Below are 25,952 nucleotides of genomic sequence, written 5' to 3'. Positions count from 1 at the left end.
CTCCCCTTCCCCCACCGCATCTCAAAACCAGCCCAGTTTGTCCCCTCCCCACACTGCACCACACAACCAGCCCAGTTCTTCCCCTCCACCCACTGCATCCCAAAACCAGTCCAACCTGTCTCTGCCTCCCTAACCTGTTCTTCCTCTCACCCATCCCTTCCTCCCACCCCAAGCAGCACCTCCATCTCCTACCTACTAACCTTATCCCACGTCCTTGACCTGTCCGTCTTCCCTGGACTGACCTATCCCCTCCCTACCTCCCCACCTATACTGTCCTCTCCACCTATCTTCTTTTCTCTCCATCTTCGGTCCGCCTCTCCCTCTCTCCCTATTTATTCCAGAACCCTCACCCATCCCCCTCTCTGATGAAGGGTCTAGGCCCGAAACGTCAGCTTTTGTGCTCCTGAGATGCTGCTGGGCCTGCTGTGTTCATCCAGCCTCACATTTTATTATCTATGCCAGAAAGCTGGATATGTCTTTTCATAAGTCTCAGGATTTCTTTCAACTAAATACAAGTAGCTTTGTGAGCATACAGCATTTTTAAAGTAGTGGCAAACATTTTGAAGTTGGTCACATGTTTTGTGACATCTTATTTGTTGTCATGCCAAACATTGGTTAAAATTATTTAGTAACCTTTGACCTGGCTTTCTTGACCCACTAGAACAGCATCACCTTTTATTTAGTGTTGAGCATTAAGATTTTTCTTCAAACTTTCAGGTACTTACTTTCTCTCCTTCCTCTAGGTACTGGCAAAAAGGTATATATATTCACAGCCGAGGTTCCAAGTGACTTGTTATGTTCCATTTTCACATGTCATATTCAGAACCATTATTGAGTCGTCCATCTATTGTGGGGCGGGGGCAGGAGTGGAAGAGGGGGCCATGGCTGCTTTGTTAAAGCTGTTGTTCAGTAATTGAACAGCGTGCGCTATTTTACAACATTGCATATCTCAAATAATACAATTCTACGAAGTTGTGAGCAGCTTAGGTTTAATGTTAAATACAATACTCTGATGTAGGGACCCTATTACAATGATAACCAGGTCAAAAGCATTCGGATCAGATCAAATTTTGTTGGTTGTGTAACGTGCTTGGACCTGTTGAGGTGCTGAAGAATATTTACAGAGTCTGTTGAAGTAAGGAAAACATTAACTTTATTTTAAGAAGACCTTAATGTTGCTTCATTTGCTATGATTGCTGTGAAAAAGGGCAAGGCCAAATGACATTACATCTGTGGTTAAAAATATATTTTCCAACCAGTTCAGAGTGTTATTCCACACCTGTAGACCAAGTCTGATTTGAACTCTGCTTCCCTACCCTAGAGGTAGGGACAATACCTTGTGCCACGAGATCTCTCTGTGACACTGTATTTGGCGTCCAATGAGTGTATCACATAATCAGCCTTAACCCCTGTTTATGTCACTTTCTGTGTGTGTTGTCCATCAGAGCCGTTATGACTTTGTGTTTGAGTTCATTCAGAAGACTTTGATTTTCTTACTGAGAAAGCCTTGAAGGCCACATAAAATCCCCTCCAAGGAATGTAATTCACTCAGACCAACCAATAACCTATTATATCTTGTTAAACTATTGAAGCAAATATATCTCAATCTATTTCACCAGATTGCAAGTTCAAGTCTTGCCCCGGTTGCTATGCCATCAGGGCAGCTTGGCCCCGAGTTACTCTCTCAGTGGTTATTACCTTGGATGCCAGGAAGGGCCAGTTGAGTCTGTAAGTTCAGTCATATCCCACAGAATGGTGAATGCAACTCTGGACACTGCAAGAAAATTCTGTAAAGTGTGAATAACATGGTTTCTTTCACTGTGAATGAAATGCCCTTTACTCACCTGCAACCATTGATGCTTGCTGTCTGGGGCATGCCAGCACTTTAACTCTCGACAAATAATAACGCTGATGAACCCCAGTGTTTGTGTAGGAAAGTCGTGGCCATGATTTAGAGGTCTCTTTTTACCCAGAAGGACTTTTTGCAGCCCACATGTACCTGCTGCGTTGTCAGCTGATGTGAGGTTTCACTGCGGAAAGTCATCCCTCATCGCATGATTTCCTTGCACCACCAGCTATTTTAAACCAGCAACAAAGAAAACAGAAATGGAATACAAATTCTAGTTCTGTCATTGTGAATGACATGCCATAGTTCAAATTCCACTTAACAACTATCTGCGTTATTCATATAGAATTTAATCTCACTGTTACTTCAATTCAATAGTATATTTCTTTCAATTGAGTGACAATCACACTGTTCCCAATTGAACTCATCTTCTGTGACTTGCATAGAAATATTATAAAATATTGGAATTACTTGCCGAGCAATCTCAACTGCAGCACATTGACAAACTGCTTTAGTTTTACTCCTGCGACAGGATATATGTATTAATCTATGAATCTCTCCAAGACAGAAGACAGTGCCACAGAAACTGTTACAAACAGAATTAAAGCTGATTGTAGGATTTGCTCGTGACACAGAATACATGCTTACAGGAGATATCTTGTGGTGCCACTAGGCTAGGGAAATTGGACCCATATGAGAGTAGTAACAAATTTGCCCTTTCGGCAAATTCCATCACAGCCATAGTTACTTCTCCCTTCAACCCCACCCTCTGTCTCCTCTTGGATTTTTCTACCACACCTCCGTGCCCCGGCTCCATCTACACTGCCACCGCCACTGACTCACCCTTGCTGGTGCCAAGCCTCCATTATGGCTGCAATTCCCCTGCTTCTTGCCCCTGAACCATGGAATTTGACCACTGTTGTCAGACAAAGTGGCATAATGCCAACTAATATGTGTCACCTTTAAATGAATGTGAACTAAGTTCTGCAGTCACTTATTTATTCACAAAGGTAGGAAATAAGTGTAAACAGTTTTATATGATGAGAATTCATGGAATGCAAATGTATTAGAACTACGAAACCCAGAGGGAGCAGTGTGAGGTCCACGAGTGTAATATCTAAATTTGAACCTGCTGCCAGGATAGTGGAATTTTAACTCCTGTTTGGTGAAGTTGCCCACATTTTCTGCTCTTGCAGGCCACTAACAATCTCCCCCAAAGAAGGTGATTTTTTTTCAGATGAAAGGCTGACCTATTACATCCATTCCATTTCAACCAGGGGATGAAGTGTTGAAGTAAATAATTTGGTTACCTGTACAAATCTCCAGAAAAAGAATTGATTGTTGAGCGTCAATATGGTGAAGAAATACTGCCATCAGGAGGCTGTTAGCTTTTTCAGTCCATTCCGCTTAAAGAATTCCTCAAACCCTTTCCTTTTGTCTGCGGCTTCAGACATCTCACCAGTTTTCCTACTATTGGTGCTCAATGTCCTCTTCTCTTCCCGTGGAATGCTTTGTGACTTCCAGGTTCAATGTGAACGGGAAGGGTCTAGGCCCGAAATGTCAGCTTTTGTGCTTCTGAGATGCTGCTTGGCCTGCTGTGTTCATCCAGCTTCACACTTCGTTATCAATGTGAACGGAATTGTTTGTAAAGCAGCACCCCTTGAGATCAGGTCTGAATTTGTATTCTCATACATTGTTCCAGTTGTGACAATATGTGAAATCAACAGATTCTAAGAAGACAATGGAAATCTTTAACAAAGTAAATCTATCCAATTCATTAAAATTACATTTACTTTTTGTTTGACAGGGTGTAAGGTGTGTCATCAGCAGTTATAATCAAAGGAAATCCTCACAAACATTACAACTACGGCAATGGAGAAAACACATTCTGACTTGACCTCGTACACTAAACTGCGTCATTGTTACGCCTATTGATTAATGCTGCGATAACAGACAAATTCGACTTTGAAATAGCATTAAGAGCTGCCTCAGTCACAGCAGGATGTAAGACTGCTCCGCTGTTAGAGCAACATGTGGTAGTTTAACCTAAGGATCATGATACCTCAGGCAATGGTTAAATTTAAGAAGTTGATCCTTTCATGTAAACCTTAGCTTGTGCTGGAATTGCACTCTCATGTTTAGAATCGCTCTGAATTGCAAACTAGCTGTCTAGCCAATTGAGCTAACCAATGATGCACATTACCTAAGAATGGGAGTGAATTTGATCATGTGCTGACTTGACATTGTATTGCCTAAATTAAATGTGGCAAGCATGATTGTGCCATAAGTATGTCCTCTGATACAGTAAACAATATTAATGCTTGATTGGTTGAAATTGTCTTATTTCCCATGGATTCAAGCTCTATTTTACCCCTTTTCTAGCACAAAAATAATGGCAAAATGAAGAAATAATTTTAGATAACGCATTGAGCACTTTGTGCTATTTTGTTTTGGATTTTTTTTTGCCTCACATTTAGCTGTATTTACAGAAGATTCCAGATTTTGGATAAGCTCATTTGGACCTATCTTGCAGTCAGACAAGAGGAAACAAAATGTAAATACAGTCTTTACAACAGAAACCAGCTGGCAGTTAAAATCCATCACAACTGCATTATCACTCCTGAATCCTGTAGCCAGTGTATACAGTGCTCTAGACAATTAACAAATCCACAATAGGTACAGTTTCTGATATTATTGAAATTGTGTTATAAAGGGTTAACTACTCTTTTAGTCTAAGAATAGCCACCGAGCATGTAAATAAGGAGCTATGTTATATTAGTGTCACATCACATGGAAATAGAACTGGAGACAGAGGTCATTGGCACTCAAAGGACTGTTGGAGATGACGCACCTATTCGGTCTCAGGCAGGGGGAGACATGTGATGTCAGCAATTAGGGACTTCACTAACATACACAAGCAGACAGAGGAGCAGAGCAGGCAGGTATGAGGGGAGCAATGGTCCTCATAGCACAGAAACTGCAGGACTGCAGCGATACCATGGGGAGCCTGTTGCAACTTTCTGGCTGTCTCCATGGATAAGTTGCATCTGCTGTGGAGTCCCAGGTACTGCAGGCTCAAAGTCTGTTGGGTAGGTGATCAGACAAATACTGCATTGCTCTGTCGACAAGGGGGCCAGCAACCTTGAGCTCTCTTCCTCATCAGGCGACAAAGTGGTGCCAGTAGACACCTAACTAGAGGGGGAGGCATATCCAGGCCATATGCAATGCTCCTTTCAAAACACTCCAGAGGTGGCTGGGTTTGCCCCTTCCTGCTATCCTCCTCTCTGTGAGATGCCAGGTCATGGAGGGTGCACCTGCCCCGGGACATAGGGGGTCGGGCCATTAAGTATATACAAAGCTGAGGTAGATTTTTAATCAGTAAGGGCATCAAGGGTTGTGGGGTTAAGGCAGGGATGTAGAGTTCAGGATGCTCAGGTGAGTCATGATCACATTAAAGACTTGATGGGCTGAATGGCCTATCTTTGCCTCTATGACTTACGGTCCTATTGTCTTATATGGGAACCAGTAAAATCCAAAATTCCAAAAAAGGAAAGACCCATGGGATCCAGCCTTCACCATGATTCGATGGGATATGCATAAATTATGGGTTTCCAAACTTTCTAGAAACCTAGACATGGTCACTTTTATGGCGTCGGAAACAGGAGCGTGGGGGTTAACTATGAATGCTCCAAAGTGGGTTCAAGCTGTTCCCATGGGAAAATGCCCAATAGGAGAGGGACCAGTCAGAGGGGAAGATTGTGGCAAGAGACTCTGAAATGAAAACAATATGTGAAGGAATAAGTGCAGTTCGGGGTGCATAGACACATAGTCTGTGCTAAAAAAAGACCATCATTTTGGTCAGTGACTTCAACAGTGCAGTCAGCTATATGTGAATTGCATTCAGTCCTCCATCAATGGGTCTGATGTAATTTGAGTGTATAAAGACAATGAAAGCATCATGTGCACTCTAAGGAGATGGTGAAATAACAGAGATGTTGAAAATCTCAACTAAAAAGAAGTCCAGGAAAATAATGCACACCAATTAGTGTTGCCAAGAGAGAAAAACAGGCAGTGTTAGCCTTTATCCCTTGCTTTACTGCTACTGTACGAGGTTTTTCTGCTCATTCTGGCTTTTATAAATGGTTCTTGTGTTTTGGCAGCTGGATTTGAGAATTTCCCATCTTTTCTGTAATGGATTATCTCAAAATATTTCCATGTTAGACCAGAATCATTCACTTCTTAAAATTACCAACGTTTATTTGCTTTAAGTGACTGGGTTCACAGTCTCCTGGTTCTTTTCTCTCCCAGACTAAGCAAGTTTACTTCTTTGCCTTATTGGTTCCATTTTCTTTGGAGCCATGCAACATGGTAGCTATACACTACTGTGGTGACCCCTAGTCTGATCTGCAAGTTTAAAAAGAATTGTCACCTTTTCAGTCTATTACAGTGCTCTTTAGAGTTTCCCCTTTGCACCAAGTATTTTTAGTTTTGATTCTGATGTCTGTTTATTTACTGGCAATGATGTGGAGGTGCCGGTGTTGGGCTGGGGTGGACAAGGTCAGAAATCACATGACACCATGCTTTAGCCCAACTTGAAAACATGAGTTTTGGGATGAGGCTCCGAAAGCTTGTGTTTTCAAATGAACCTGTTGGAGTATAAGCTGGTGTCATGTGATTTATGACCATTTACTGGCAAAGCTTTATCTGTGATAAAGTGGGCCTCAGCCGAAGGCTGAAAATTCCTTCTGTTCCAATACATCTCTTATCAAGTCTGAAATGATTTCTACGTCATTCTTTGAAACATTTTTCAATGTAAGCTGTAGCCATGAGGTTTTTATATTTTTTTTAACCAATCGACAGTGTGTTCAACTGTGACTTTCTTGAAGCTTTATGGGTTACCAACATGTTTGTCTTGATGTCGGTTGGCTCTCTGAGCTGGTTTGTTGTTCCACAGACGTTTCATTACCCTGCTTGGTAACATCCTCTGTGCAGCCTCCGATAAAGCGTCACTGTGTTTTCCTGCCTGGTATTTAAACTTAGGGGTCTGTTGCAATGGATTGTCTCCCTTCCGGATTTCCTTCATAGTGGAATGTATATCGGGTCCAGTTCAATGTGTTTATTCATCGCATGCTTCGTGGAGTGCCAGGCTTCCAGGAATTCATATGCCTGTCTCTGCCTAGCTTGTCCCGGGGTCTTCGTGTTGTCCCAGTCGTGGTTCTCCTTGTCCATGAGGATTGAGATAAGTGAGTTTTGGTCGTGTCTATTTGTAGCCAGTTGGTGTTCATGCACTCTTGTTGTTAATTTCCTTCCTGTTTGTCTGATGTAGTGTTTCTCTCAGTCTCTTGTAGAACCTTGTAGATGACATTGGTCCTGTCCATGGTGGGGAGTGGGTCCTTAGTTCGGGTGAGCAGTTGTTGTACAGTTGATGTGGGCTTGTGTGCCACTCTGTTGCCCATAGGAGTCTTGTGGTGAGTGCTGGCATGTTTCTGATATAGGGTAGTGTGATAAGTGTGTCGGGGCATGTGGTCTCTTTCTGATGATGTTTGTGTAGGCATCTTTTGACCCAATTCTTTGGATATCCATTATCCTTGAAAACCTGGAAGAGGTATTCTTCTTCTTCCTGGCATCGTTCCGTGTTGCTGCAGTGTGTTGTTGCCCTTTTAAATAGTGTTTGCACACAGCATCGTTTGTGTGTGATGGGATGGCTACTGTTGAAGTTCAGTACCTGGTCTGTGTGTGTGCCTTTTTTTTGCACAGATGTGGTCACAATGGGATCTCTTATGCCTCAAACCCTCCGCTGTCTGATGAGACCATCTTTTGGTCATCCAAATTCAAAAACACAAAAACCACAAAATTCGAACAGTCCAGGATTGATAAACACAGGAAGGTTCTTCCCAATGATCATGGAATAGCAAAATGGCTTTCTCCTGTTTTATATCCTTCATTGCTCAAGCTGGTTATTTTGATGTTTCATGTTGGTCTGATGCAAAGATCCTTCTGTTGGCCTCTTACAATGTGGCAATGACAAAAATGCAAACTCGAGGAACAGCACTCCATTTTCAGTGATGCACTTTACAGACTGTTAAACCCACTAACGTCTGATCAGAGGTAATGTAGCATGGAGCTGGAAGAACACAACAGGCCAGGCAGCAGAGGAGCAGGGAGGTTGACCCTTAGGGTCCTGACTTGAAACATCAACTTTCCTGCTCTTCTGATGCTGACTGGCTTGCTATGTTCATCCAGCTCTATACCTTGTTATCCAAGCACAAGCTGGTTGTGGTCAGCATTGAAGCACATACAATAACCACTGCTATCACCAGCAGTGTCAGTCTTTTGTAAGCTGTAGGTGACTCTGGGCCTAAGACCTCCTCCTGTTCCGTGTATGAGAACCATGAGCTGACAGTTCTTTTGAGACCTGATCAGTAAGGGACAGCATGACAAGTGACCCAGGTATCTGTGATTCCACTGTCACATGAATCAGACAGGTTTTCTTTTATGAATTCATGTGTGAAATTCTTGGGATTATAAAGCAGCAGAACAAAAAGTGAACAAAAGTAACTTGGCTCTAATTAACTAGCTCGTTCTTCAGAGTCTGCTTCTGTTTTGCAGACCTCTTCTGCTGGCAAAATTCAATTAAGTAGCTTCATGTGAATGAAATGAACATATTGTAAGCTCGATCCATGACAGTATTACATCTCTTCCCTTCTTCGGCCTGACTCACAATTTTTATGGCTAAGTGTGACTTCAGTAAAGTAATTTTTGGAGGGATACCCACCACGAAGCCTAATGAGATTTCTTGCCTGATCTTACCAAAAGCAACTTATTACCTGCCCATCCTGAGACCATGGTGTTCCTCACATCTGATTCTAGCTTCGACTTACCACATGCTATTCCAGCACAACTCACCATTGGGCAGATATCCACTGAGAAAACTGAAATTCTTGCACCTCCTCTACCTGAAAAAGGTCGGTACACCTGGACATTCATTGGCAGTCTAGCTTTGCCTCTCACTGGTAAGGTTTTAGCACAGCAGCCACAAAGACAGACTGCTCATGGCACACAAGGTTTTATGATGGTTGACATTCCCTCTCACGGACAATTGCTTTCTCTCACCCTACTCCCTGTCTAACCAACACAACATGGAGTTTACCTCTTGCAGCTCCATTCCACCGAAACACCATTGTCAGGTCAGCAGTTCTCTGTCCCCAAAGCCCAGCAGAAACTCTCAAGTTGCATTATGCAACAGGGGAACATCATATGCAGGCAAGCAATTTGACAACTCCAGACATGAGCTTGTATTTTCAGCCACTGGAACGGAACACAAGCAAACCAAGAGATAACTCAGAGATAGTAGGAACTGCCGATGCAGGAGAATGTGAGATAACAAAGTGTGGAGCTGGATGAACACAGAAGGCCAAGCAGCATCAGATGAACAGGAAAGCTAATGTTTCAGGTCTGGTCCCTTATTCAGATCCGAAATTCCCAACCTGAAACGTCAACTTTCCTGCTCCTCTGATGCTGCCTGACCTAATGTGTTCCTTCAGCTCCACACTGTGTTATCTCTGACTCCAGCATCAGCAGTTCTTACTATCTCTGAGTGAGTTATGAACAAACCAATAGAGACTTCTGTTTACGCCAACAAAGCACAATTACTGGCATTTTCTGTAAACTATGTACAAGACCATCCAAAAAAAATCATAATTTCTCAGATGCTTCAAGTGTGCATCACTTTAAATCTGTGCCCGTTCAATTTATTTTTCCTGTCATGAGTGAGAATAACTTCACATTATCTAATCTGAGCAGCCTGCTCATGATTTCGCAAACCTCAATCAAATCCCCTCTCAGCCTTTTTCTCTCCAAGGGGAACAGCCCTAACTTCTTCAATGTATTTTCACAACTGAAGTTGATTACAATGTAAGTATTTCATCATTTTGACCACAGTGGCAGGTCAATTGATCTGATGAAAGTTCATGCTGTGTTACTCAAATTTATGTTTTGCTAGTACAAAAGTTGAACAAGCTGCAGTTTGCATCCCATAATATATTATTGTTATTTGTGTATTCATCACGCTGTTAGCCCTTAATTATTTCATTTGCATTTCATGGTGGGCTATATATATTTTATCAAACACATCTAATTTTTTAATGGCTAACTCAAAAGCAGCGCAGATCTGAATGCCTTGAGGCTTCTAATTTCTCATCTCCTGAGGCATTGAGCATCTTTTCACAAAGTTGTGCGAATGCATGGCTTGAAGTGTAAAGACTGTAGACACGTTCTGAATCAACCTGCAGTGATTCTAATGATGTCAACCAGATGGATCTCATAGAATCTGGGTTCCCTGATGGGGGTTGTTAACTTGGTCCAATTAGGGAGCCATGGCTGACAGATATAGAATATCCTTGATTGTCATGTTCACCCCAGTGCAGAAATACAGAAGTAGAGTGAAAAGCTTTTAGAGCAGCTGCTTCTAATGGCACCATCTTAGGTACAAGTGCCGAGGCACAAATCTTGGATACAAAAGAGGAATAAAAGGAAAAGTAGTAGCATTACTGACAGGGTCTAAAAATAGTTTAGAAGTAAGATAGTTATAACAGAGTTAAAGGATTGACATTACAGTCGGTAAAAAAATTCTGATCGATATTACATTGCAGCAGCATTGCAGCAGCTCAGCGGGTATGTGGTCTGACTGTCCATGCCAGGTTCCAGGCCAATAACGGTTGCATTCCACTCCAAGCCCCTAGTCCGCTGTGCCAGACACGCAGCTGTAATTGAGGTTGTTGAGTTTGGTTGGCTTGCTGAGCTGGTTTCTTGTTTTGCAGACATTTCGTTATCCTACTTGGTAACATCCTCAGTGCAGGCTCCGATGAAGTGTCGGTGTGTTTTCCTGGCTGGTTTTTCAACTCTGGGGTTTGTTGCGATGGATTGCCTCACTTCCAGTTTTCCTTCATAGTGGAAGGTATATAGTGTTGAGCTCAATGTGTTTATTCATCGCATGCTTCGTGAAGTGCCAGGCTTCTAGGGATTCTCATGCCTGTCTCTGCCTAGCTTGTCCCAGGATCTTGGTGTTGTCTGAGATGAAGTGGTGGTTCTCCTTGTCTGTGTGGATTGAGATGAGTGATTATTGGTCGTATCTTTTTGTAGCCAGTTGGTGTTCATGTACTCTTGTTAGTTTCCTTCCTGTTTGTCTGATGTAGTGTTTCTCTCAGTCTCCGCAGGGAACATTGTAGATGACATTGGCCCTGCCCATGGTGGGGCGTGGGTCCTTAGTTCGGGTGAGCAGTTGTCGTAGGGTTGACATGGGGTTGTGTGCCACTCTGTTGCCCTTGGGCGTCTTGTGGTGAGTGCTGACGTGTTTCTGATATAGGGTAGTGTGATGAGCTTGTCGGGGCATGTATTCTCTTTCTGATGCTGTTTGTGTAGGCATCTTCTGACCCAATTCTTTGGATATCCATTATCATTGAAAACCTGGAAGAGGTATTCTTCTTCTTCCTGGCATCGTTCCATGTTGCTGCAGTGTGTTGTTGTCCTTTTAAATAGTGTTCGCAAACAGCTTTGTTTGTGTGTGCTGGGATGGTTACTGTTGAAGTTCAGTACCTGGTCTGTGTGTGTGCCTGTTTCTTTTTTGCAAAGATGTGGTCGTGATGGGATGTCTTTTGCCTCAAACCCTCCTCTGTCTAATGAGACCATCTTTTGGTCATCCAAATTCAAAAGCTTCAGTACGATAACATACTAATCAACCCTCCCTCCCTCCTCTAGAGTTCTGGTATTAAGTACAAAACTTTCATGAGGAGGGGTTTCAACATCCACCTTCAAAGCCTTTGAAGTTGCTCCAAGTTTGACTATTGTGCTCCTCAGTCAGTGTAGTCGTTCTACGTCTTTTCCTAGCTGCTAATAACAGAGTTGCTACTTGTTCAGGTTTCTTGTTAATTTTACAGATACTTCATGATTTTGCTACTGAGAGTGGAGCATATATTTAAATTATGCTTCATTTCACTTTTAATTATCACAATTAGGGACTTAAAAATCCATAAACGTTTTGAGTCAACCCACAGTTCATAGTTGCAGACTTCTCTGAACATCTGCAGTTTCAACTTCACACTTCTGACATCATGTTCTGAGTAATGTATTTTAATAGTTAAGCAAACTAATAGAAAGCAATGTACAGCAGACGTCATACACCATGGCAAACATTCACAAATATGCTTCTCCAAACACCGAACAACAAAATGCTTGCAAACTTTGCACAGGAAGATGTCAATGTTAAATGAAAGTTTCCCAGGGCTCTGTGGTTTTGTCTTTCTGCGTGACCTGACTTGCCTTTGATTAGTTGGTGTAATTACATTTTTAACTTGGAAAAGTTTTGTTCATCCAGTTTCCAGTGCAAAATTCTGCTTGAACAAATGTATTGTTCTTTTTGATTTGCAGTTCTGATATCTGGATGTCTGATGACTTTGACATCGCTGAAACTCATGTCTTTCAAGTTTGTCTCAATGCAATTTTACTTTGTCAAGAAACCTATCAGTCAAAACATGATGCAACATGGAAGTCAGCTGAGCAACTCAATTGACACAAATCTTGGTTAACATTAATATCTGCGGATACAGAAATGTCCTTAGGAAATATCATGGTATGTGGAACTGTAGCAATTGATGGATAGGAACCACAAAATATTTATAGCAGTTTTAGACATGAAATTTCAAAATTTGCCTAAAAAGAGATCTGCTACAGAATAAAAAACTGTGGAAGTAACTTCAATAATTGTCTGGAAATGTTCAGGTGCAAACCATGGCATGTTGACCTTGTAAAGTGTCAGGGAAACATAACAAAAAGAAACAACGAAATTCTGACTCATGTCCCTTTCAACTGAAAGCCATCTCTTGCAGACAAGCTAGTTTTATCATCCCGGCATATACAAAACATGGAGATAAGAACTGATTGCAACACGAGCCTGTGCACATTTTATTGGCTGAAGATCCTAGCATGCGAACTAGAGAGTGGAAACCTGGTTTGCAGCTGGGTTGGAGCCAAGGAATGTGTGCAGATCTGCTGAGTTTTTCCAGCAATTTCTGTTTCTGTTGGGATCCACACTTTGTTGTCGGCTCCCCAATGTGTCATGAGAGTGGAGGTGTCATGGAGGCTCAACATCTGTCTATGGGATGAGAGCCAAGGAGGAAGCCAATTCATCATTATTTTGAGACTCACTTCTCTCTTCTGTTAGCAAGAAAGGCTAAGATGAGCTGGAGGAAGTACCATATTCTAGCTGCTGAGCTAGAACCCCTCAGTATGTTTGGAGCTCAGGGCAGACATTGCGAGTGGAGGGATCAGGGTGATGTGCATTGAGAATAAGAGGCTGTGGACCTTTGTGTAAAACTCTGGGCAGAAAGGAATCATGTCAAATGCAAGCAGGGCAGAGGAACAGGAAAGGCTTGGCCTGCTTTTTTCTGTTATTTGGATGTGCACTCACTGGAAGAAAGAAATGCTGCCTGTACAGAGACTTTTCTGTCACTGAGTACTGTGTCCAAGGCGCAGAGATTGTAGCACCACCTCACTTTCCCACACCCTTCACCAGAAATGATTAACTCACCTCATGAAACGTATGTTCAAGAATCAATCAGATTCAGGGGAGCAGGCAGGCAAGTGGCACTGATAAAGATTGTGACAGCTACAGACCCTGATACCCTGAGAACTACTGGGAGCAAGGCCTATCAGGGACTCAGTCGATGGTGCATTTCTGGTCCGAGACACACTGAATTGGTTAGAGACACAGTGAAGAACAGGGGAATATCTGGGATATTAACAAAAATCACTGAGTAGACATAGGCGGCTGATGGAGGAGTGAATTCATACCAGAGCTTTTGGTGTTGCTTGGGTGAGTGTGGCATTTTCTTCATGGGAAGGTTGGTGACTAACACAGGGAGGTAGACCGTATTTGCATCAGACCTGTATCAACATCCACAGTCTGACCATGAGCTCCAGGCAGCTGCTGTCAAGTGAGAGAACAATTGGCGTGCCTTGAGCTGCCAGTCCATTGCCAGGAGACAGGGACGCTCCATTACACACTGAGATTGAAGGGGAACTGACCAGATCCAGTGATTGCAGCAAACGAGGTGGCATCGGCACTTGTACAGGACCCATTGAACATTCTTGGCCTGGGGCATCAGAAGACAGGCAATATATCACTTGTTACCAAGGGACAGAAGGATCAGCTGCATCACCCAGCGAACTGAAGAGGTGGCACCAATGTTTGCAGCTTTAATGTTAGCCTTTGTGTCAATAAACACAAGGGGGGGTTTTCATTCTTGTGTCCTTTGTTTAATGGCTGATGCCTTATTACTTGCTTCTTGAACCCTTCGAACTTTCTGTATAGGTGAGAGTGACTAAAACATAAAGAATTACAAGGGTAAAATAATTTAGTAGAAAATATTCAGTCCATGCTCTTTGTTTACTTACTTTGTAACTTTGCTTTATTTTGTGCAAAAAGGAAAAAGAAATGATAGAGCAAAGAAATTCAGAAAAAATGAGACAACTTTAATGAATTAAGAATGCTCTTTTGTTTCACTGTGTCCAGACCCAATTTCAAAATCAACACAATTGTTCTCAGGATCTTTCTTGACTCCATTGTACATGGTTGTATTGACAAATAGTCAAAAAATTACCTTTGCGTGATTCTCTATTTCATTAAAAGTTAAAAAGCATCTTTCCTCACGAACAAATAAGCGTATTCCAACAATCCGTTTAGTAAAATGAAAGTACATCAATGCAATTCTGGTAGCTATAATGACAAAGCTGAATTCATGCTCTTATTATGTACTTTGAGATTTCATTTATATTTTGATGACATTTGTCATGAACAAACATGTTCACCTCCGTTACAATAATTAAGGCCAAGTGCAACAATTACAATTTTTATTAAAGATCAAGTTTTCAGGACAAGTCAGGTAGAAGGTTTGTCCATCCAAACAGTTGTAAAATTTTTGATGATCATTTGGATCAGCATATAACCCTGTGGTTTTGCCATGGCACCAGTTGCTCGTATTTGTATGAGGATCAGTAGGTGCAGTTAAAGTTGGAACAAGTGGCTCAAGAGATGTGGGTTCAGATGAACTTGCATTATGTGCTATTGAATTATTATCTGTGAAACAAAAGAAGAAACAGCATTCTAATCAAATTACTCAAATCCAAATCACTAAGGTTTTGTTATTCTCTTGATATTTTCAGGTAATTTAGTTGCAAAACTGATTGAGTGAATTGAGGAATTTATGAATTTAACACCTAACATTGTGAAGTGCTTCTTCATTATAACTTGCCTTTGCCTAGCACCTTGAGTTCAAATAGCATTACACTGAGGTGGAAAGCCATGCGGAGCAGAAATATGAAAAAAACTGGGGAGACGAATGAACCTGTGGACAATGAGGGAGGATTTGAAGAAGGTTTGTGGGGATGATGGTATGAAGAAAGTGTTAGATATAGAGCTTCACAGTGTATGGCTAAGTCTTTTGAAGTGATAACAAAGTGTGGAGCTGGATGAACACAGCAGGCCAAGCAGCATCTTAGGAGCACATAAGCTGACGTTTCAAGCACAGACCGTTAATCAGAAAAGGTGGACAGGGAAAGGATTCTGAAATAAATAGGGAGCGAGAGGGATGTGGACTGAAGATGGGTAGAGGAGAAGATAGGTGGAGAGGAGAGTATGGGTGGGGAGGTAGGGAGGGGATAGGTCAGCCTGGGGAGGACGGACAGGTCAAGGGGGGGGTTTGAGGTTAGTAGGTAGGAGATGGAGGTGTGGCTTGGGGTGGGAGGAGGAGATAAGTGAGAGGAAGAACAGCTTAGGCAGGTGGGGACGAGCTGGGCTGGTTTTGGGATGCAGTGGGGGGAGGGGAGATTTTGCAGCTGGTGAAATCCACATTGATACCATTGGGCTGCAGGGTTCCCAAGTGGAATATGAGTTGCTGTTCCTGCAATCTACGGGTGGCATCATTATTGCACTGCAGGAGGCCCAGGATGGACATGTCGTCTAAAGCATGGGAGAGGGAGTTGAAATGGTTCGCGACTGGGAGGTGCAGTTGTTTACTGCGAACCGAGTGGAGATGTTCTGCAAAGCGGTCCCCAAGCCTCCGCTTAGTTTCCCCAATGTCGCCACATTGGGTACAGCGGATGCAGTATACCACATTGGCGGATGTGCAGGTGAACATCTGCTTGATGTGGAAAGCTATCTTGGGGCCTGGGATGGGGGTGAGGGAGGAGGTGTAGAGGCAGGTGTAGCACTTCCTGCGGTTGCAGGGGAAAGTGCCGGGTGTGGTGGGGTTGGAGGGGATTGTGGAGTGGACAAGGGAGAGTGTAGTCTCTCCGGAAGGCAGACAAGGGCGGGGTTGGAAAAATGTCTTGGGTGGTGGGGTTGGATTGTAGATGGCGGAAGTGTCAGAGGATGATGCATTGTATCCGGAGGTTGGTGGGGTGGTATGTGAGGACTATGGGGATGCTCTTCTGGCAGTTATTGCATGGGTGTGGTGTCAGGGATGAATTGCGGGAAATACAGGAGATACGGTCGAGGGCGTTCTCGACCACTGTGAGGGGAAAGTTGCGGTCCTTGAAGAATGAGGACATCTGGGATGCACGGGAGTAGAATGCCTCATCCTGGGAGCAGATGTGGTGAAGGCGAAGGTATTGGGAATAGGGGATGGAATTTTTGTAGGACGGTGGGTGGGAGGAGGATGTGGAGCAGAGGAAGCAATAAACCAGAGACATACACAGGAAAAGTGGAGAATATCTGTTTGCACATAGGCCTGAAGGAGGTTTCAGAACTAGAATGGGACGAAGGCATGGGAAGAGACCAGGAAATAAGTTTGAAAAGTTTTGCATTTAATTAAACAATTTGCATTAATTTAAACAATTAATTGTGGGTTTTATATTTCCACGTTTTTACAGAGTTTGACATTACCATTACTCATGTAATTCTATACTGTTTACCATCGTACTGCTCAATCTCTCATGGCATTGCATATGAATAGTTAAGGTCATTTATGCAGGAGCTGGGTTATTGAGTCAGTGATAACTAGTCCAGACATGCAGCTACGCCAGTGATATGAATGTGTGATTCCAGTGTGAGAAGTTTATAAAGACAGTTTACTTTATGTATCTAAATATTGATGTGCAAATGGAAAGTAAAGGCACAAGTAGGACAAAAGGCAGTGAAAGTTTGGGCCCAGCAAGTTTTTAACATATTTATTATTTACTACAGCATTGGAAAGAATTTCAATTTTAGTTTAATGATTTAATAATTACCAGAATTTTCAAAATTCAGGAGGGACTTCAATGTATTGATCAAAGGGTAAAGTCCTTGATTACACATATTTCCAGAAAAATCATCCAGATCCAAAGCCCATGCCATAGCTCCTCCAAAATTGTGATTCTTCAGCCACTGAACCTGTAGGGAAAACAGATATGAAAGATACAGTTCAAAGTTATGTTTGCTTAATTAACATTGAAATTTCATCGAACACATTAATCTTTTCATTCTCAAAAGTATTCTGCATACATTGACTCTTATATTCCTGCTTAATAACTCCAAGGAATATGCAGAAGAGCCAATGAATTGCAATGGAAATGAATCCGACTTCAGTTTTCCCTGGGAGCTGTGTTGGTGGTGACTGGGGAGGTTGGACACAGGGTGGGGCTATTGGTTGGGTGTGAGTAGGGACTAGATAGGTAGTTAGGACAGGGGATGTCAGTGATGGATTTGAGGCAAGGGTGATATGTCATGTTTAAAGGTTACTCAGGAATTATACCAGTTATCCATCCGTCAAATTTTCCCTGGTCATTTGTTAATGAGTCAGAACCCTCCACTATATCCCGTTCTAACTCCGATTTGGTGCTTTATCAGATGTTTCCAAGCTTTAAGTAATTGTCAATTAGAAGTTTGAACTTTCCGGGTAATTCCTGTCAGCTTAGTCTCAACGTGACTTGCATATCATTCCAAAGCGTAACTCCAGTCATCCAGTTGGACAATTAGGGTCATTGTGCTTGATCCCAATTACGGAATCTACTTTACATATCCTCAGCAATTCTGTCAGTCCTCCTTTATGATATTCTATTGCGGGTAGCAGAATCTATTTATGTGTCCAATCCAAAATATGGAGTAGATTCGTCACAGATTATAACACATAGAAGAAGCCTATCACATCACATGGAGTGTGGGATGCATCATACAAAATGCAGTGAATATGCATAACTCCAAGAGTTACCAGCTCCTCATATCCTTGCTTATAATGTCAATGCTCTGTGATTCCCATTTTTTTCTGTGTGATATTTGGCATTGTAGCTTTAAATTAAATTGACCTTTCTTGTCTTGCTCTGAGTAAACCATCAACTGCAAATTACACCAGCCAATTGCCACATTTTCATAATTAGACAATGTTTAAGTAATATCATCATTTCAATCTGTTGGAACTAATTCCATATACAGTGAAACCTGTAAAATTGCAGAGCTTTAAGTGTTGACATAATCTCTTTTACCAAACAATACTAAATTCCTTTTACTTCAAATACAGCAAAGGAATATTATCTTTGTTCTCTATTTTGTAAAAAAATGTAAAACAATTTTTATAAAAATCGAGTATTGTAACAAGCAGTTTCTAAGTTGACGGTTGAAAAGAGCTCGACTGATTTATGTCTCTTAATAACCTTATCTTTTTTGAACAAGCATAGGTTGAATTGATTGTAAGCTGAATACCCATGGCTGTATGTAAATTTATGAAGATAAATTCAAAGCCCCTACTTTGGTCGTAAAACTCTGGGGATCGTCATATCCAATCCATTGATTACCAATGACCGCATAAGAAGCTTTCTGATCTTCAATAAAATTAACGGCAGCACTTTTCAGAAATTGACAGATCTGTCAATCAAAATAAATAAATATTGTTAACACATATCAGGGAAATTTATCCTTTTTATTCATAGTTTCATTTCCAGTTATTTTCAGGATCTATTCAACTTCATTTTTACTTCAAAAATATAGTTTATTCAGAAATTATCTATAAACAAATAGAGGTACAGGACAGTTCAGTGCCGACTTTGCAGGATATATTTAACTGTGACTGAAAAATGGAGAAATGTTAACAGGAAAGAAAGCTGCCTTCTTAAAACAAGCATGCTTTAATGTAACATTGGCTATTTAGTGGGTGTGGTAAAATCCTTTAAATGCTAACAGTCAGGGCTGATCTCAAAAGATGGGGAGATTATCATCAAAACGAATTTTTCTCAAAGTCCTACCTAATAAACAATAGATGTCACATTTCAGGAAACCCATCTTATTTCAGTTGTGTTTTTCTGTTGGAAAGAACATGTGATTCTTGAGTAAGAATCATTAAGAAAGTATCATACCTGTATATGTACCTCTCTCTCCATAGTTACAGATAGAGGTATGATATATACTTAAAGATTCTTACTCAAGAAACATATGTTCTGTCCAACATGAAAGCACAGTTGAAATGAGATGGGGAGTCCTGAAATGTGACAACAATTGTTTATGAGGTTATACGGTGAAATATGGTTAACTTTCTGGCTTCACATAAAACCAAGGGAAACTTTGGTGAGTTTATTCTGTGATAAATTGATATCATTTTCAATGTGATTACCTCATAGTAGGACCAGTATCCAGCTTTCCTGGTGACTGCTCCAGCTTGACCAGGACCTGATGCTGGAGCACCGACACCTGTTTGGGAAGTGCTTAGGGTGAAGGTACGTCCATATGTTGGGAATCCAACAATCAGTTTCTCTGCTGGGGCGCCATTTTCCCTCCAGTAGTTCATAGTGAATTTCTACAAGATGGTTTGGTTTGAAACTTTACAGCAATTCAGCAAACTCAGAAATTTGTCAATTTTTCTAAAATATTATAGCGATAATGAATGTAAGCAAATTTGGCTGACCTGTTTACAGGCATACTTACAACATTGTAGTAAATAAATTGGCCTCGGTCAGTGGAGCCACGATACAGAGGGCTGTTGTGTCCAGTAACTTTCTCCCAAGAGCCATGATAATCATATGTCATGACAGAGATGAAGTCCAAGTATCTTTTAAAAATAATGCGACTTGAAGCATGGTAACTTAATATTTGGTACAGTTATTTACAATAATAATTACCAGTATTACTTAGTTGATGTTTCCAATAGTAACTACTTGATGCTTAGTAATTGGTCCAGGTTTGCATTCTATTCTTTGATTACTGGAGCTAAGGCAACTTTTAATTAGGGCATTTCTTTATTCCTCAGTTCAGCACAAGGTGGAGGTCTTCATTTTGTTGGAGAACTGTGTCTCAGACAATGGGATACAACAAGCAGCCTCAATCTCCACTGTCAGACCCCATGCTGCTTCATTCAGTGAAACTTTTGAAATCTGGCCTAAAGTTACAGCAAAAGCAGACGTTTATAGACGTTCAAAGAAGAGTAGGTTAAGTGGATTGGCAAGGTTAAATTGCCCTGTAGTGCCCAGGGATGTGCAGGCTTGTTGGATCAGCCATTGGAAGTGTGGGGTGGGTCTGGGTAGAAGGCTGTTTGGAGGGACAGTGCAGACTTGATGCCCCAAATTACCTCTTTCTGCACTGTAGAGACTCTATGATCTAAAACTGTGAAACTGAGCAGAAAGAATAAAAAAGAACAAAATTAAAAATAGCAGATATTATTTCCTGCAGTGGGCAGGACATTGTATCATTTCCATAGTTGCTTTGAGGAAGGTGTTATTGATAAAGACCCTCTTGTATCAGGTGAAGTTTTTAAGAATCTATTAGTTCTGCTGGAAACTTTGCTTAATCATTTTCACTCAGCCACAGTATTAGCATACCACACACATGTTTCTGCTCAATAACAGAGTCGAGTCATAACAATGAGTGTACTCTGCTAAAGGAAGGGTTTTGATTTAAATAGCTCCAGTCCAAGAGTCAGATAGAAATCAATCAGTATTGCTGCTGAAGGCAGAAAGGAGAAAGATGACAGAAAGACTTGGGAAGGCTAATCCTTCTAGTTGTCTGAACATTCCCGAGAGATCAAACTGGAGATAGTGAGTGATGGAAGGGACACTTTGTTCCAAGGTAAAATCTAGAATTGGGCATGATTATGTTGTTTCCCACAACACTGGCACTTTTCAATGTTTTAATCTTCCCATTCTGAAACTCAGCCCACATCCCCTTTTACAATGAAAATTCAAATTATACAAGGGTATGTCACTTATATTTGCTTTTAGCCTATAGTGTGGGAAATGTGACTAAAATAGACTTGTTGCCAGAACTCAACACTGAATATATGGTCAGAAACATGAGAAGAATTAACAAAATCATTTTAAAAGGCAGTCTATGTCATGAACTGTCCTTAGGACAACTTCTGTCTCAATATTGCAAAGTTCATATACTTCAAAATGATTGATTGTTCTTCCCATGTCTCATTAAAACGTCAATTGAATCAGTTACGACATGTTTGAGAAAGGCTTTTTTCTGAAGATTGTAACCTTAACTCTTTCTGCAAGTTCACTTACTTTGAAATTTCAGGTATCTCATATGCGGCATCAATGGTTTCTTTTCCAGCAGCAACTGCAGCTGTGAGAAGGAGTCTGTCCTTGCCAGAAGATTGTGCCTCCTTTTTAAAGGCATCCAGCAATTCCTACAGAGAAGGGGCACATCCTGATTTTAAATTAAGTTAAACATTTTTCAGAACATAATTGGTGTAATCACAGATCTCTTAATAGTGGATTGTTCATGGGAATTCTGTCTGTTATGGACAGTTGTCACTTGATCAGTTCAGCTCAATGGGTTGGATGGCTTGTTTGTAATGGAGAGAAATGCTAACGGTGCAGGCTCCTGTACTGGAGCTGGAGGAGAACGACAGATCAGACAGCATCTGAGAAGCAGGAACGTAGATGATTTGGGCCTCGAATTTCCTGCTCCTTGTATGCTGTTTGACCTTCTGTGCTCCTCCAGCTCCACATTTTAATGACTGACTTCCAGCATTTACAGACCTTGCTATCTTCACATTCCTATACTGTGTGAGGTTACATTGAAGGTCCCAATTCCTCAATATTGCTAGTTGCCTGAGGTTGATGGCTCTCAGGTCAAACTCACCACACGTGTTTTGTCTTCAAGAAAAGAGCATCCTGCTGGGACTATGGTTTGTGTCAGAATCAACCTTATATATTTTGCCTTTACATGGGGATTATTTTCTGCTGTGATGCTGTGTGTATTTCCCCTCATCTACCTCCTTAACTATTTATACCAAGGCCATTTCTAGTTCATCTATTTCCATAAAAGCCACAGTCCAAAGATAAGAGGTAAGACTGAGATGATGAGATTATTTTCTTTTTACCCAGAGAGTGATGACCGTGAGAAATTCTCTCCCACAGAAAACAGTTAAAACCAAAATATTGAATGTTTTCAAGAAGGACTTGGATATAATGGTTTGGGCAAAAGGAATCAAAGGGTGTGCAGGAACAGGGAATTGAGTTGAATGATCAACCATGATCACTTTGAATGGTGGAGCAGGTTCAATTAGTTTACTTCTGTTCCCATGTTTCAGATTTCTTGTTTTCTAGTTGACCGTCAGTGACATTTGGATACCATTGCTGTTTTTATGGTTTCTATATTTAATCTGCACATGTTTTGTGGGTCAACAGCATTCACAAATTTGAGAAGAACTAAAATATAATTACAAAAGAATGGGATGTAAGTGAGTTGCTTTCTGAATTATTTACAAAGCTGTTTTTCTGTAATGTTCTTACGGGGTGTTAGATTAAAGATGGTAAACTTAAACCTTTCACCTTAACCAAGATTGTGAAACGTTGTTTATCTGTCGGTGGACTTCCTTGGGATCCAGGATACTCCCAATCCAGGTCTAAGCCATCAAATCCGTGCTTCCGCAGGAAGAGGATTGAAGAATCGATAAATGTTTTGCGAGTTTGAGATGTAGCCACCATTCTGGTAAATCTGGTCACGTGAGCAGATTGAAAGTAGAGAATGCATTAAATTCATCAGTCTCCACTTGAAAGCCAACTGAGTATTTCTGTCCAGCACTTTTCTTTTGAACACTTGACATGCATGTAGTAACCTCCACTCGTTAACAGAGTAATGTGAAAAAATGTGCTGATACATTTGGTACAAATTGAGAAAGCTACAAGCAGGAATGCTGTCCCTTTAACTTGACAAACTTCAGTACTGGCCAACAGTTCTTCTGAGATAAGCTTTGATTTAAGCATGCAACATTTTTCATAAGTACAAATATACGATGATGAATCTCTATCTGGGATATATTTTGCACGGTTATGATTTTGGGCAACGTGAACAATTTAGTAAAATATTTAAAACCCCTTAAACTAGGCAAATGTTGCCATAATTTCATGGTTGAAACTTCAGTTCAGTTAATAAGCATAGAATTGGTGACATTCACATATCTCGACTCTCAACTCACTGAACATTGGGGTTTTTACTATTTTGCAGAAGTAAACAAAACACAGATGTTACCTCTTGGAACCAAAGTGCCAACCTCCAATAGCCAAAAGTGTTTTCAGCTTAGAATTTCTGTTGAGAAAACATGCACAAACCATGATTCTCAGTATTGCAGTAACCTGGAACAGAGTACATTAACATTTGATTTCTCTACAATAGGAAGAATAAACAAAGTAATGTCATTGATCACTTTCTTGCAGAATGTTTAAGTAGCTTAACATGAAATTAATTATAACTTAGGTCTTAAATTTGTAAGTAATACAGCACAAAGCGAATGAAGACTTACCTTTTTTTCAGATCATTGAATTTCACATACATAATTTCATCATTCCATTCATGGGTGGTGAGTTTGTTATCTCTCATGCTGGCAAAGGCATAAATCAGATGGGTGCACAGGTAGGGATCAACATCAGTTGCAATAAATCTACCAAGGGATGGTCTGTACTGAGCCCAGTTTGTGTAGTAACAAACCAGCTTGTAGGAACAGACTAAAGTGTGAAGAAAACACATGGCTATTTGAAAGATTAAAGACAACGGTCTGTCGATTTCCACAAAACATCTATAAAGAAATCTTGGTCTTTGAGTTAGGATTGGATCCACAGAATGTTGCTGATTTGATCCGAAGGTGTAAACTTTGACTTTGATTGAAATTAAGAAACCAGCGATATCAATTCAGTCAAACATAATATATTGGTCCTAATTTTCAGTAGCTTTAATATTATTACAAATTCAAATTCTCAAATTATCACAGTGAAATTTGAAGTCATGCTTGCTTGGATCAGTAACCCAATAATATAAACACTATGTTATCCTTGCCTGGATCAATAAAAAACAAACTATAAAGTAATTATAAACTTGCAACACTTACCCAGTGATCTTTGCAGTAGGAGCAAACTCACTAAAATAAAAATAAACTCACAATGTAATTTTATGTCACTAAATACCAAAGATCTTTACTGTTAAAAGACACAGTAAAAACGAATTAAACTAAAAATTTATCTACATTTTTGTGAGGGAAAAGTATGCATTCTAAAACTAAAGTCTTAAGTCAATTGTTTTTCTGTTTATGCCTTTGCTTTTGATTTTTTAAAAGAAATGTATGTTGATGTTTTGTGAAAATCTAATCAATCTGGAGATTAAAAAAAACTATGAGTACAGAGTCATACAGTCATAGGGAATTACAACACAGAAAAAGGTACTTCAGTGCATCACATCCCTACTGGTCAAAAATAACCACCTTCCTATTCTAAATCCATTTCTCAGCACTTGGCCAATAGCCTTGTATGCATCCATCATTGAAAAGCCAGAAGTCACACAACACCCGGTCATAGTCCAACATATTTACTTGAAATTACAAGCTTTTGGAGCACTGCTCCTTCATCAGGTGAAGTCCTGTGCTTTGTCCATTCCCCATCCAATACTGGTGCCTCCACATCATACACATCTAAGTATCTCTTAAATGTAATGAATGTTTCTGCCTCTGCCACACTCACAGGGAATGAATTCTAGGGTCACACTATAGTGGTTGTAATGAGGTCAGTCAGGTGGACCTCATAGAATGAGCTCCCTGACTGGGGCTGTTAGTGTGGTACAATCAGGGAGTCCTGGCTGACAGACAAAAATAGACATCCTGACACTCTGAGAATTGGTTCTGAGGGAGCTGGATCCGTGTCAATGACTTTCCATGTATAAATAAAGGGTGACTTGGTGAAGCAATACCAGCCTCTGTGTAATTATTTCACTCACCACCCTCTGGGTGGAAATGGGTTTTCCTTACATCTTCTCTAAGCTTATTGACTTTATGTTAAATATGATAATTGAAAGTATCTGTGTTGAGATTGAAACAGTTCAACCACTCCCAGTACTTACTGCCCAATCAAGGGAATGATATCTGGCCACACAGTGATTTGAGATCTTCAAAGAGATGTTAAATATTAATATTGTGGCCGCAAACAGTGCCACGGCACTATTTAAGAGCACCCAAATGAACGGGCAGAAGGTGAGAATGGGTGGCCTGCTGATGAAAACTATCACCGAGTTATTTGGTCTCACTTATCATCTCAGTTAATCAGAAATTTAAAACAAAGACATGAAATACTGACCAATTAAGAGAAATGCCTTCCCCATTCTTGTCCTTTGAATCTCTTCACTCTCTGCCTTTATGGATCTGTAAAAGAAATCATTGTTAACTAAATAACTCACGTCGAACAAAGCATCTTAAAGCAGCAAAAACTGTTAAATTCAGAAGAGTAGCTTTCAGGTTATTCTATTTTTTACATAAAGCACAATTTCAAGTATCTTAAATTTACATAAGTAGGCAAAAGCTTAAGAATGTACTGAACAGTCTACTTTAAAGGGCTGAACCACTTAATATATATATACATTTTCATTTCCGGCAAATTAGTATGAAGCAAGAGTAGTGTTGAAAGACTAATTCAGCTGCCTTCTGTGTTGCAATATGTGCATATTCTGAATTTTGAGGAACTGCATAATTTTGTGTAATATTTTGTAAATAACCCCGATGGCAAGCTCGGTCAAAAACTGATGAGATATATTCAGTTTGGTAACATTACTTACCTGGAGTGTTAAGCTATGGAAATGGCATTGGATTTAAATTATTGCTGA

General features: G+C 40.7%; 1 protein-coding gene across 2 annotated transcripts; it reads right to left on the bottom strand.

The window, feature by feature from the left end:
* Positions 1–14,353: 14,353 nt before the first annotated feature.
* LOC125462849 (acidic mammalian chitinase-like) lies at positions 14,354–25,732 on the bottom strand. Of its 2 annotated transcripts, none has more exons than XM_059653366.1 (12): positions 25,710–25,732; positions 25,430–25,494; positions 24,196–24,225; positions 23,614–23,815; positions 23,343–23,399; positions 22,643–22,808; positions 21,368–21,492; positions 19,791–19,914; positions 19,480–19,662; positions 18,621–18,737; positions 17,129–17,270; positions 14,354–14,978 (listed from the first exon to the last, which is right to left on the bottom strand). In XM_059653366.1, the coding sequence occupies exons 1-12, from the start codon at positions 25,715–25,717 to the stop codon at positions 14,725–14,727; spliced, it is 1,473 nt and encodes a 490-aa protein (XP_059509349.1). In that variant the 5' UTR covers positions 25,718–25,732; the 3' UTR covers positions 14,354–14,724. The 2 variants fall into 2 exon arrangements, with proteins under 2 accessions (XP_059509349.1, XP_059509350.1); XM_059653367.1 differs by lacking the exon at positions 25,710–25,732 and adding an exon at positions 25,637–25,704.
* Between the last annotated feature and the right edge of the window lie 220 nt (positions 25,733–25,952).

Source organism: Stegostoma tigrinum, chromosome 21, assembly GCF_030684315.1.
Source record: "Stegostoma tigrinum isolate sSteTig4 chromosome 21, sSteTig4.hap1, whole genome shotgun sequence".
In the NCBI taxonomy this organism is placed as follows: domain Eukaryota; kingdom Metazoa; phylum Chordata; class Chondrichthyes; order Orectolobiformes; family Stegostomatidae; genus Stegostoma; species Stegostoma tigrinum.
The sequence above is the reverse complement of the archived record's forward strand: the minus strand, read 5'-3'. Positions and strand labels throughout refer to the sequence as shown.

Bases quoted from the DNA above. Each gene is read 5' to 3' on its own strand.
- LOC125462849 (XM_059653366.1), bottom strand. The intron at 24,226-25,429 runs GTCAGTATTTCA...TTTTTATTTTAG, and splicing joins GAAGGCATTTCTCTTAATTG to TGAGTTTGCTCCTACTGCAA. The intron at 14,979-17,128 runs GTAATTATTAAA...TTTGTTTCACAG, and splicing joins CCTGAATTTTGAAAATTCTG to ATAATAATTCAATAGCACAT.